Source organism: Quercus lobata, chromosome 4, assembly GCF_001633185.2.
Source record: "Quercus lobata isolate SW786 chromosome 4, ValleyOak3.0 Primary Assembly, whole genome shotgun sequence".
In the NCBI taxonomy this organism is placed as follows: domain Eukaryota; kingdom Viridiplantae; phylum Streptophyta; class Magnoliopsida; order Fagales; family Fagaceae; genus Quercus; species Quercus lobata.
This window is the reverse complement of record NC_044907.1, coordinates 17,513,818-17,526,733: the sequence shown is the minus strand read 5'-3', so window position 1 is coordinate 17,526,733 and position 12,916 is coordinate 17,513,818. Positions and strand designations below refer to the sequence as shown.

General features: G+C 33.0%; 1 protein-coding gene across 2 annotated transcripts; it reads right to left on the bottom strand.

Annotated features, from left to right (window-relative positions):
• Positions 1 to 1,355: 1,355 nt before the first annotated feature.
• Positions 1,356 to 11,684, bottom strand: LOC115987639 (probable LRR receptor-like serine/threonine-protein kinase At1g07650). 2 transcript variants are annotated; one of them, XM_031111230.1, is made up of 24 exons: positions 11,293 to 11,681; positions 10,202 to 10,376; positions 9,871 to 9,942; positions 9,710 to 9,778; positions 9,559 to 9,627; positions 9,403 to 9,474; positions 9,213 to 9,284; positions 9,027 to 9,098; positions 8,865 to 8,936; positions 8,665 to 8,736; positions 8,503 to 8,574; positions 7,408 to 7,476; positions 7,018 to 7,083; positions 6,190 to 6,255; positions 6,007 to 6,042; positions 5,853 to 5,893; positions 5,305 to 5,687; positions 5,033 to 5,228; positions 4,498 to 4,638; positions 4,280 to 4,398; positions 3,942 to 4,152; positions 3,568 to 3,799; positions 2,531 to 2,681; positions 1,356 to 2,004 (listed from the first exon to the last, which is right to left on the bottom strand). In XM_031111230.1, exons 1-24 carry the CDS (start codon positions 11,414 to 11,416, stop codon positions 1,651 to 1,653), a joined length of 3,006 nt encoding a protein of 1,001 aa, XP_030967090.1. In that variant the 5' UTR covers positions 11,417 to 11,681; the 3' UTR covers positions 1,356 to 1,650. The 2 variants fall into 2 exon arrangements, with proteins under 2 accessions (XP_030967090.1, XP_030967091.1); XM_031111231.1 differs by lacking the exon at positions 1,356 to 2,004 and having other exon boundaries at positions 2,539 to 2,681; positions 3,570 to 3,799; positions 11,293 to 11,684.
• Between the last annotated feature and the right edge of the window lie 1,232 nt (positions 11,685 to 12,916).

The window sequence follows — 12,916 nt, the reverse complement described above, 5'->3', positions numbered from 1 at the left end:
AAAGTCCAAAGAAGTGGTTGCCAAGATCATGGACAAGATCGGTACCTATAATGATTAGGGTGTTTGCTATGTTATTTAAATAATTGCTATGCTTTCATGTTAACAAAGTAGTTTGTAATATATGTATTTGGTTTTGTTTTCCTTTCTATGTATTTGGTTTGCTTCACTTGAAACGGTGTAAGTTTATTATCTTTTTGTTAGTGGGGAGAACCAATTTTAATTTCATGAACCTACTTAGCAGTTTTAATTTCTTCATATCTAAGAGTTCTCTGTAATTCAAGATTACCCAACCAACTTATATGTTTAGAGTACTGAAGAAATCCTCAGAATACTAAGAAGCATTCTGAGAAAATTAGCTTCTTATAATGCATTCTGTGATTATTAATATATATATATATATATATATATAAAAAAAATAGAAGAATGAAATGATTGGTTATGGTCATTTGCAATAATCAGGTAGATGAGGTGAAGTCTGTGAAATAGAGGATCATTTCCTTGGAATCAGGTAGTGGCTTATGACTATAGCTACGGGATGTTGAACAGTTAAAGGCAACCAAGCAAAATGATTAATTACCTATTGATGGGAACAAACTGAAACTACGTTACATTTAAATCATGCCTTAATCTAAATCAATCAAGCTTTAACCTAAATCATAATAACTCGTTGATTCAATCTTTCCCCCCCACTGAATCAACCTATGCCCTCTTGAAGAACTTCCTTTTGGTTTTGTATGGTTGAAACAATCTTGGATGTTTCTACCCATGGAAATTAAGGAGCAAAAATTTAGAATTAGCAATCTTAATACATTGATTGTCAACTTTGTTTAGACTCACTTAATGGTATGAAGGTAAAGACAGTGATTTGCTAACCAAATTTAGAGTTTGAGCTTACAAGACCTTAAAATTGAATAGATTTCTGGGTTTGGGATTTCATATGGATCTCAGTCATTTCATATTTTGCATTTTAAGGAAAAAAAAAAAAAAAAATGTAGTGGCCAGGTATTTCAATGCTAACAATGTTTAGTACATTGGCCAATTTACACGGTCAACAGACTCAACACAAGATTTATGCCAAAAGGGGCACTACTATCACTAGCTACATGTTGACTAAAACTGTTGCTGTATGAGTGAGCAACCCCCCATGCAGCAGAGCACATTTTTCTTTTCCTCAAACTTCTCAGAAGCATACAAAGGAAAACATCCATTAACCCAGAAATCATGGATGTTATCAAATAGCAGTGCCAATTGTACTACCACAGTTATAAATTCAATGTGGTAGAACCAATGTGATTGGTTGAACATTGTAATGCAAAACTTTATGCAATTTTGTATATAACTTCTACTTTGACCTAACAGTTAGTACCAAGATAACACTTTTAGAAGGATAAGCCACAGAAGCAGTGCATGAACTGCCATATTAAATGTTTTAATCATGTAAAGGGGCAATTTCTACTCAAATATATATTCAGCTTCATTTCACAGCTTATTTTCTTAAATTTTCTTCTTCTTTTTTCCTAAGTTGACAAGAATATACAAGAAGCTTTATGAAACACATATTTTGCAACCAGGGGATTCAAAATATTTTCTTTATCATTAGACAAGAATTTTTCATCATGACGGGCAATGTAATGGTTAACAAACCTAGAATTAAGATTGACTCGATAATGTAGTGGAAGAGCCAATCCATGTTGCATCAGATGAATGAATATGACTCTGGGTGTCATCTGAGCCTTGTCCCATGATCTGATCAAAGTATTCTCTCAGAGCCTTAAATCTCAAATCATCACCATAAATACTTGGATCCATGATCAGCTCATGAACAGCAGTTTGGCCTTCAAGCATGCTTACTACGGCAGACATGGTAGGCCGAAGTGTTGGTGATGGATTAGTGCATAATAGAGCTACTTTCATAATTTTTACTGCCTCTTCTTTACTGAAATTAGATTTTAAGTCTGGATCCACTAAATCCATCAAATTCCCCTTTTGTTGTGAAACAAGGGCCTGTAAAAGAATATAGAAGAAAATGGAAAGAAGAAATTAATTAGCATTATATATTGGGCAAAACAATACAAATCTTAAACGATAAGGTAATAATTTACTGAAGCCAAATACAAAAAAATTATTATTAAAAAGAAACTATATCTAAAAAGACTTATAATGAAAATAAAAGTGAAATTTGTGCTAGATTCATGTTATTCTTATATTGCCATCACTAACTCAATTTAACATTTTCGTTTTATATCATTATTCAGGTCACCCATCTACCCACCAAAAAATAAATTTTTTTTTTAAAAAAAGAAAGAAAATTGTATATATGGAATGCTTAGCTCTTTAAATGTTTTAATCAGAACTCAGTAAATGTTATTTGGTTTCAATGAAGATAAGTCTTGTGCAAAATGGCACTTAAATCTGGATTGGTATATAAACGCACAATACAAGGCCAAATAAAGAAGTCCCAAAAAAAGTGACTGGGTCTCAAAGCTGCTTTTAGTTTCAATTATAAGAAAATTTTGATGATCTATCTTACCCAATCTAGAAGGCATACAAAATTTTCATTTGGTCGATATTTCATGTTGTTCTTCCCAGCAACAATTTCCAATGCAACAATCCCAAAACTATATACATCTGCTTTATATGTTAAATATCCCCATAATGCATATTCTGGCGCCATGTATCCTCTGCACAGAAAGATCATTCAATTTGTAAGGTTTCACTTGAATGAGGTTACAAGCTTCTCTAACAAACAAATCCATGACAAAATAGTTTTAGGTAACTAGATTTCCTATCATAATAATTTTATTTCCATTTTGGCAAGCAATAATGCCATTAAAAAAAGCTAGCATTATTTAGTCACAAATTTGTTCCACATGAAATAAACTTCACCTAAAACAAGATTTGTACTGTTAACAATTGCAAGCCTTGAAAAACTACACTTAGTGTTGATTGGGTGGTTGAGAGAGTGAGGGGAAGGGGGGTGACTCTATTTCTCGACCTATTACGGATATTGCCACTTTGCAAGTTGATAATTGATGTAGTCATGCACCATTAGCCATACAGGAAAGCAGAATATAAATTAAAATTTCTCTATATTGCTTAATCCTTGTATAAAAAGGTAAAATTTAGAGGTAGCATTCAACATATGAAATTTAATTTTTGAATAAAACAGAAATTTCTCATCCTTCTGTTTTATTCTGCAGTTTCTATTTGATGAGAAGTTTGAGATGTTGCTTCGATACATATAAAATTAAGGTAAACTAACTTTGCAGGTTTTTTCTATATCTATCATGTAAATGATTTGTAAAGCAGGAATACTAAATAGGAGGACAATTGGGTAGCAAATGCAGATGGCTAATATAAATAAAGCTCCTACTAATACTTAAAGTGGGGACTTTCCCATAGTACTGTGTATACGAACTTGTTTATGGAGACTTCAATTGCTGTCTTATTCTGATTTTCTTTTAGGAAAGCAACTTGAAATTAGAGCCATTAAGATTCATATTTGTCGAAAAAAGAACACAAGAAAAATCTAAGTTCAGAATGAAGGAAGAAAAAAAGGTAGCTCACACAGTTCCTGCAACTCGGGTGCTAATGTGGCTGTTCTCCTCTTCATAAAGCTTGGCCAACCCAAAGTCAGAAATCTTAGGATTAAGGTCCCCATCCAGTAGTATATTGCTAGTCTTGATGTCCCTATGAACAATTTTCAGGGGTGATTCCTCATGCAAGAAAGTCAGACCTCTTGCTATGCCAAGACATATTTTTTTCCTTGTAGGCCAGTCCAATTTCAGTCGGCTTTCCTCTGGACCAGCAATGCAGATAGCTCAATCAATAATATCCAAATTTTTAGTTCAACCTATAGGTCCTATATGATTCATGGAAATTGACTCCTACTCTTTTCAAGTCAAAATAATAATATGCCAAAGATGAAAGATTAAGCTTACCAAATAAAGCGTGTTCAAGGCTATTGTTTTCCATGTATTCATATACCAACAATAACTGATTTCGTTCAACACAGCATCCATACAGTCTAACAAGATTTGGATGTTGTAATCCAGAAATCATGCCTATTTCATTCACAAATTCACGATTCCCTTGCTTTGATTTAGAAGAAAGTTGCTTAACTGCAATTATGGTACCATCTAATAAAGTACCCTGCATTGACAGTATAATTTGCATTATTGGTTATGTATGAGGTCTATCTGGACCAGTGAAAATGCAAAGGGAATAATAGAAAAAGGTATTAAATGCATTCATGCAAAGATAGAAGACCATAGATTACCTTGTATACAGCTCCAAAGCCACCTTGCCCTAACTTGTTTGCAGCATCAAAATTGTTGGTGGCAGCTTTAATTTGCCTGAATGTAAAAAAACCCGTTTGCAGATCTAGGCCTCTCAGTTCTGTATGGAACAAGTTTCAGATATTAGAATACATCTTAAAAATTTACAAGACTGCTTCACTAGTATTCTGACTAGTCAATGATATCAAAACTAAGTTACCTTGTTCCCTTGATGTCCTGCCTCCCAAACATCCCTTCCACCGAAGAATTCCTAAAATCAGGAGTATAAGGCTTGACACCAAAACTACAGTTCCAACTGTGATGAGTATCTTCTTTTTTCTATCATCAGGAGGGTTGAAATCTACATAGAAGGAAAGTAGCAAAGAATAGTGATTGTAAAACTGCATTCGGTTTTGTACATTGTACTGTAAAGGCATACACATAGGTGGATCTAGTGTAAAACCAGATACTATTTGAGAAGATAAAACCAGATACTATTATATGGTTCAAAACACAGGTTAGGTAATAAAAAATGGAATTAGAGAGGAAAAAGGGAAAAAAAAAAAAAAAATCTTTGTATGTCTTCCACCCAGCTGTGCATTAACATTGTTTCAAGTATTTTACTTTGCATCCAGCAGTTTTGGATATAGAAACATTCAAAACTCAAAAATGAAAGAGTGGGAGTGAGAGTGAGAGTGAGAAAATGCCTGACCATGTAAAAGAAGGAATACAGAACATACAACTTTTGTACTTACCAGCATCTATGGAGATAGCTGATATAAGAGGACCATATGTTCCTCTCTTTGGGACATCCGTTGTCCCTTTCCCAGACCAGTGAAAGCGGATCTCCAAAATTTTATTCTCAACAAATGCTGTAAAGTTCCTGACAACTGCTTTGTCAACTCCTTGTGCTTCCTTTTCAATATCAAAATCCTTCAGCACCAGTTCTTCCTACAACAAAGTATTTAGGTTAAATTATCGTCTATAGCATTTAGGGAAGAAAAATGATCTGACTGACTTTGAGTACCTGGATATAAACATCAAACATCCGTCTTCCAACACTGAAAAAGGATCTGTTGTCTCTAAATATAATCTCAGCAAAGTGAAGTTTCACGGTATAATTTCCATTAGCCAAACAGCGTGCATAATATGTGAGAGATAGAGGAGAGAGGCGTGCATCCATGTACAATTCAGAGTCATTCATTTTGAGTACAGATTCATTTGTTGCTATGTAGTCATGTGAGCTACTCCAAACATCCCAAAAATCTCCAGTGCTACTAAAGCCCCAACTATCATCTGTCATCATGCGAACAAATTTTGCTGCACCTCCAAGCTCTAAATCTGCTTCATATTTGACATTTCCAATGGTGGTTGCTTTTCCACCACAATTTATATTCAAAGAATACTGATCTAGAGAGCACCAAAGTAATCAGATACAATCAAACAAAACAGGAGATATTCAATTATCAATAATAATTTAATCTTTGTTTTATTGATAAAAAATCATTGATGAGTAAGGTGTGATATTGATAATTGAAGCATCTAAATGCTGGTTTGATTCTAGCATATATTTACCTTTTGAACATGGATTATTCTTCAGACATTCCGTAAGAATTCTAGATTAAAATGAAGCAAAAGGAAGAAGAATTAGCATATTTAAAAAAATGGAAATTATAAATAAGATTATAAAAACTGCTCTCCTTAGAAGTTAAATAAATTAGAAGCTTACGAGTTGTCCTGTCTAGAAAAGCTTCTGAACAAATTTCTGTTGAATAACAAATGAGTTACTTTCCACACAACCAACCAAAAAAAAAAAAAAAAAATGAAAGAGAGAAAAGAAAAAGAAGTAAATGAATAAAGCAAAGTGTTGAAAGCTCAAGTAGGTTGATTTTTAGAGGAAAAAGTTTCTTACATGGTGTCTAGACAAGTGGTTGGCGCAGAGCTTTCAGAAAAATTATTGTAAGAGATATCTATTTGACTGCATGAAAACATAATTTCCTTTAATCTTCCAAAACATAAAATTACATATTCATGAATTTTGGTATAAATTGATTTTAATGCTACAATTGATCTGATATTTCATGAATTTTGATATAAATTGATCTTAATGCTACAATTGATCTAATATGTACAGAAGTTGAGAGAGGAAATTTGAGTTATATACAAACTTATGACCATATTAACCACCAATTAATACAAACTGAGTTCCTTCTTTCCATAATTAGCTAAATAATTAACCAATTCAGTGATTTATACCATCCTTCTGGATGTTCTAAGAAAGACATATGTTACATGTATTCTATAACAGCATTGTGTTCTATATATCTACCATAATATAGCGTTTCTAAAACTTCAAACTGGATTTATCAAAGCTAAAACAAGATCAATTTAGGCCCACTCGGCCACTCCCACTAAGCATTTCTAGATAACAAACATTGAACAATGGAACAAAATAATGCTGTTCTTTCAAGGTGACGCTACATGTAGAAAAATGCAAATTAAGCTGCAAGAAAAATGGGATTATTAAGTTATTAACCCATTATGTGGAGAATGTTTCCGCAACTTACCCCTAAAGAGGTCATGAAATGAACCATTATCTAAATTAGGTATATACATTTTCGGATATAAAACATTATGCTTAGCACCTTAAGAGAATATGCTTCTATTGTCGCAAATAAAGAATATAAATGAACAGAAATATCATGCAAATTCAGTGTAGAAGTTAAGACGGAAAACATACTAGCGGCTATCTCTGCCCTTAATCCAGTCTGGAATTGGCCCACTGAGCAAGTTTTTTGTCAGATATCTATCCAATGAGCATCAAATCATCACATTGTGATTAGAAACACAAATATTGTTACTGTTTTGAATGTACATAAAAGGAAATTTTGTTTTTGAACTTTTGTGAGCTGACTCTATTTGTATGAAACCTTTCAGACATGACTTTGTACCATAATGTTCATTCCAAAAACCTTTCAGAAAAACAGGGTCTTACACTATGTTGGTAAATCAACAATCTCAAAAGTTAAATTGCTTTAGGAAGCAGGCCAACATAGTATGTCCAGCTTAACATAAATGGCCCACAGGATCAGGTAGTAAGTTGGCCAACGCATGAATTTTGATTGCTTACATGGTGTCCAAACTAGTTAGAACTTCCAAATTTGGAATGTTTCCATCCAATCTGTTGAAGCTAAGATCCCTGCAAAAGGAAAAAGCAGATGTCAGTACGCTAAATAACTGTCCAAGTCAACATGGTGAACTTATAGACATGCTTGTTCCCTAAATTTGAATGGACCTAGAAAATAACATAAATTTAGGTATAGCAGATTGATGGAGGACCTGATAATATGTTCACATACTTAATATATGGAGCTATAAATCTATTATAGTTTCCATTCATAATTGAAGAGTACTAAGCATGTATCTGACGAGGGCATTTCTGTACTGAGTAACTCAAGTAGGCATCAGTCAAATGGTCTTTAAACATGTGGCAGCTAATAGCATGGGTACAAGCATCTAGAATTTTTCCAATTACAAACACTCCAAAACAATTGTTCATTTATAGTGTAAAACACCTAAACAGCTAGTCTCAACTTTAATTCTTCTTGAATGACCTTACAAATTGTCTCAATCCCTGTTATATTATGGAAATTGAGAAAAGTATACAGCTAGTCCTCCAAACTCTACTTATTATTCATATTTCATATGACCTCTCTCAATTTTAAGTTACTATTCTTTCTTTCCTATCATGAATTTTGAATTCCACCTGACCCTTTTATCAATGTATTACGTAGTATAACATTTTCAGTTTCTCACACCCACATTGGAGACTGTAATAGGTTTTCATGGTATGTACCAAACTAATGAGATTAAAGGTCTTCTTAAACATCATAATGTCATTATCGTTCTTATCTGTAGATATCCTTGGCTAACATTCTGTCTTAGCAGTTTAAATTAAAATCACTAGACGAAAGAGGCAATAAATTCAGATCATATCTCTTGAGATACTAATTCTAATACTATACAATAATCTATTTGTCAAGATAGGAATTAAAGGTCTCAAAATTTCTTGTCTCAAAAATTAGAATTTAGCAAGTTATCAATTGCTAGCTTAATTCCACATTTTGAACTTCAATACCTTTCAAGTGTTAATATTTTTCTCAATATCTATCAATCTTTTTGTAATTCACTAAAAATTAAAGAGAATAATGAACAGAGAAATTACAAAATTTTCAGCTGTGTCATTCCTGATATATATTCAGGGATTTGTCCTGAGATATTACAGCTTCTCAACATCCTGAAACATAAACCAACTTCATATAAGCAAAATTGCAATAACATGTGTATTATTCTAATTGCAGATAATTTTACAACATAAAAACCTTACAATCTTATCAGGCCTCCCATGTTACGTAGGTTCGGGAAAAGTGAACCTACTCCATGTAAGTCGCTGATCCTTCTGCATGATATTGCGCCATCAATAACTGTTATTTTCTTTGGCTATAAATTTTATTAGTTTAAAATCACATGAAATTATTGTAGAGATTATGCAACTCAGCAACTTTTAACATAGAACACGGAACTCACAGCACTGTTAAATTGCTTAAGACCGAAATGCTAGGAGGAATGGGCCCCTCAAGACCACTAGCTTGGATCTCTCTGTTAAGGACATAATTACAATGGATTTAGATTAAACCTGAGACTTTTAAGTAGAAGTGCTGTACATAAAATTGAAGGAATATCACATACAATTTCTGAAGTTGTTTCCAACTTTGAAAGGAATCAGGCATTCTTCCAGTGAAGTTGTTACTGCTAATCCTACTGCATATGGGCCAGATAGAAACAAGATAGAATGAAATAAAAACCTGATCATTTTTCAACAAAAAATAAAAAATTACTGTTAGTACAGAAATTGAAAAGTTGACAACCACTTACAGTTCTCTTAATTTGGTCAGACTAGTGAGAGCTACTGGCAACTCTCCTGTGAGATTGTTAGCATTGAGAATGCTGCAGTAAAAAAGGAAACTTAAGACCAGTTCAACATACGCTATTATTATGTTATGAAACTCATTGAGAATTTAGAAATGACTAATCAAATGTGATTTGAAAAGAAAGAATCACTAACAGAATCTCCAAGTCAACCAAGTTTGCAAGCCCAGGGGGAACAGGGCCAGAGAACAGGTTGCTTTCAATGGACCTGAAATAAAGTCCAAGATTACAAACAGCAGAGCTTAACCAAATGAATTTTTGAAATTATTTAACATAGAGATCCAGAACATACAGAGCTCTCAGAGTGGTAATGTTTGCCAAGTAGTCAATACGTCCTGATAAGTTGTTCGTACTGATGGACCTGCACTTGATTCATTTTCATTAGTTTAATAATTAGCTTTAACCAGCTAACCTTGGACTTGAAAGGGTGGTGAGTCATTTACAGATATTCCAACTTCATTGAAGCCCATTCTCGTGGTATCATTCCTCTAAGGTAGTTTCTATTCAAATCACTGTCAGCAAGAGGAAAGTCTTCTGTAAATAGAAGCTTATAGTCTAATTTGCTGGCTAACAAGAAAAACAAATAATTGGAAGCCCTTCTTACATTTCCTTAAGGTTGGGTAGCTTAACCAAAGATGGTGGAAGTATACCATCAAGATCCTGCCCTTTAAGAAATCTGTATAACAAAGATTAAAGTAAAATAAAAAACAGAGAGAGATTACAATTTTATGTAACAATTTCAAAGTAATGTCTTAGCTTAAATTCAATGAATAAAAAAGAGAGAAAATTTTAGCAAAATAAAGAAATAGGTGTTTATCCAATTTTCAACTAAGTTACACATCTTATTCAAATATTCATTGCCATTATTTGCCATTAACCTTCATAAGAAAATTTAATAGAATAACTTCCGTGTTATATGAGCAAAGGGAGTGTACATGCTAACCACGTGGCATACACCACCCGTGTTGGAGCAATTGCAGAAGACAGAATTATTGTACAATTGCCTCTGACTTGAAAATGGTGTAATCCAGCTTGAGTCATTGCATGGATTTACTTTGAAATTCCAGTCTTTCTTCCCCAGCTGTGTAGCTATTTCTTGAAGGGCTTCCACTGCACACATCAAACGCATCAACTTCTCTACCAGGATTTTTTTGTTACCTAAATAATTGATAAGTATGCCTACCAGTGGAATGAACGTGCCAATAGTGCAGCTGAGAAAAAAAGTTAACCAGACAGTTGTTTCAAATCCTAAATTCAAATAATGCCTCAGTTTTGAGGAATATCTGGTTGCCTTTACCCTGTCAAGCTTGTTGTGGGTTGCCTGGGTAATACTTATTGAAAGGACAAAATTCATGGTCTATGAAAATGTCTAGGGAATGTTCTTGGTGTTGGGGAAAATTGCTGAAGTTAAGGCCTATTACTCCTAATTCTGTAAGCACCTAATTGGGAATGGAATGGTTTTGTTCAGATTGAGTAACTGGCACATTAGAGAACTTCTCATTACCAAATATGGTCCTAGGATAGTTTATGATGCATCAATCCCATCAGTGACTTGGGTCCCTTATTTTATAGTTTTATTTTTATAAAAAAATAAAGTTTAACTGCTGTGTGGGATTCTATAAGAGGAAGAATCATAACTAGAGTGGTCTCATTTAATTTGGTTTCTCAAAGCAAATCCAAAGCATGGTTTCGTAATTCTACAATCGACCCATTTAATGTGACCAGATATGGCCACGAAGAAGGTAAAAGTCATGTCTTGGTTTCTCTGTGATGATCCATGAAATTCAGTTTCATTATGGGGTCTTATTGCAGTGCTAAAAAGGCTAATTAAATAGTATGGGAAGCATGTCAAGCCCTTAACCACATGAGGCCAAGTTACAACACAGAGGCAATAAGGATGCTGCTAACAGCTAATATAAACTTCATTAAGCTGAGCAAACTGAAACTTCAATATACTGATTTCCAATTCCATAAACTTGAGCTTGATTACCAAAATAACATATAAATATATATAAACAAAAAGTACCTTCATTATCAGGAAGACTCCCTGTTGCTTGTGCTTCAACTTCGTTTGCTCCTGTGCACATAAATACTATTACAAACACAATTAAGCTAAACATGGTCACTGGAATATAAGCAAGCTTTGCCATCTTCCCGTCCAAAAATCCCACTGGGTATTGAGTATTGAAAGCCTCACTTTCGCAAACACTCTCTACAAAACTCTCTCTCTCTCTCTCTCTCTCTCTCTCTCTCTCTAGATCTTTGCATACACGCCGCACACTTGTGCAAGACCCATTAAAAGCAAAACTGCATGTGTACAGCTTATCCAATCTGCAGTATTCTTTTTCACTGTATACGTTTGATGTGTCATGCCAATGACAAGTTAGTCATTAAGTACTATTTTATTATGGGTGTCAGAATATTTATTGGAATCGACGGGTTTCTTTTTTTTTTAAGAAAAAAAATTCAAGAAAATTTCAATTAAAAGTGCATATGTTTACAAGTTTTTGATCATATATTGCTTTTACTATATAGTTTTATGAGTTGTATTACAACTTTACGTGGAAACTTTATGCGTAAAACACTTGTCCAGATGTGCCATCCACTGATTTGTACATATATAACAAATGTTGCCTAACTTGACTTTAAGTAAATTATGTAGGCTAGGTGGTACACTGTCTGAATTACGAACACATTGGTCAATCTCATAGATCTTCTATTCAAAGTAACAAACTTGACCCGTTGGATGTAACCACAGACTTCTGGGTTTTTAGTTCAACGGTGAAGATTGGTCTAAATCCAATGACAAATCCAGGCCCCCACAATCTTTGACTAATAATAATATCTCTTTTATAGAATAAAGTTTGGTTTTACGTGTACCATTGTCTATCTCTTTCAGCTTCCCCCGCCGGATGCAAGTTTTGTGAAAAAGAATGAGTGATGACACGTGGTACCATCCAACAGGTAGTGGCACCTTATGGCCAGGGTGGCCCCAAGACCACCCTAACTTGAAAAAAAAAAAATTTATACATTATAGTTTAAAATTTTATATTTATTTACCTTTAAAAAAGAATTTGGGAGCATCTTAAAATTTTTTTATGCCAATAAAATTAAATTTTGATCCATAATTTAAGCAATTTAATAATTAGGGTCTTTCAAGCAAAAAGAACAACATGTTTTTATATTCTTTTAAGCTTATACTACGATTTTATTTTTTGTTTCTTTTTTATCTGATACACTGTCATTGTATGACTACTTTTTTTCAAAAACATTATAATATATACTATAAAACTAATTAGTCAAAATCACGTAAATTTAGCTTTTTTCATTATACAACTAATTTTCTTTTTTCTTTTTATGATAATTTTGATTAAAAAAATAGTAATTTTATTTAATTAAGTGAATAAACTTCAAAAGTTACTTAATTTTTATATAATATCAATTAATTCATTATATATATATAATAAAATTTTTATTTTTATGATTATATAATTAAACATGTAATTGTCCATTCTAAGGAAATTTGATTAAATTTACACAAAAAGTGTCACTAAATATTATGTTTTTACAAATTTTTTTTTTGTTTCTCAAAAAAATATATATATAATGTTTTTACATTTTGCTATCATATTATTAGTAATAAACTAATT

What these genes read in the sequence shown, in the direction of transcription:
- LOC115987639 (XM_031111230.1), bottom strand. Translation starts at nt 11,416, where the DNA reads ATGGCAAAGCTTGCTTATATTCCAGTGACCATGTTTAGCTTAATTGTG. An exon ending in ATTACCACTCTGAGAGCTCT is followed by an intron (nt 9,475 to 9,558) that starts GTATGTTCTGGA and finishes ACTTTATTTCAG; the next exon opens with GTCCATTGAAAGCAACCTGT. An exon ending in ACCCGAGTTGCAGGAACTGT is followed by an intron (nt 2,682 to 3,567) that starts GTGAGCTACCTT and finishes CTTTCTGTGCAG; the next exon opens with AGGATACATGGCGCCAGAAT.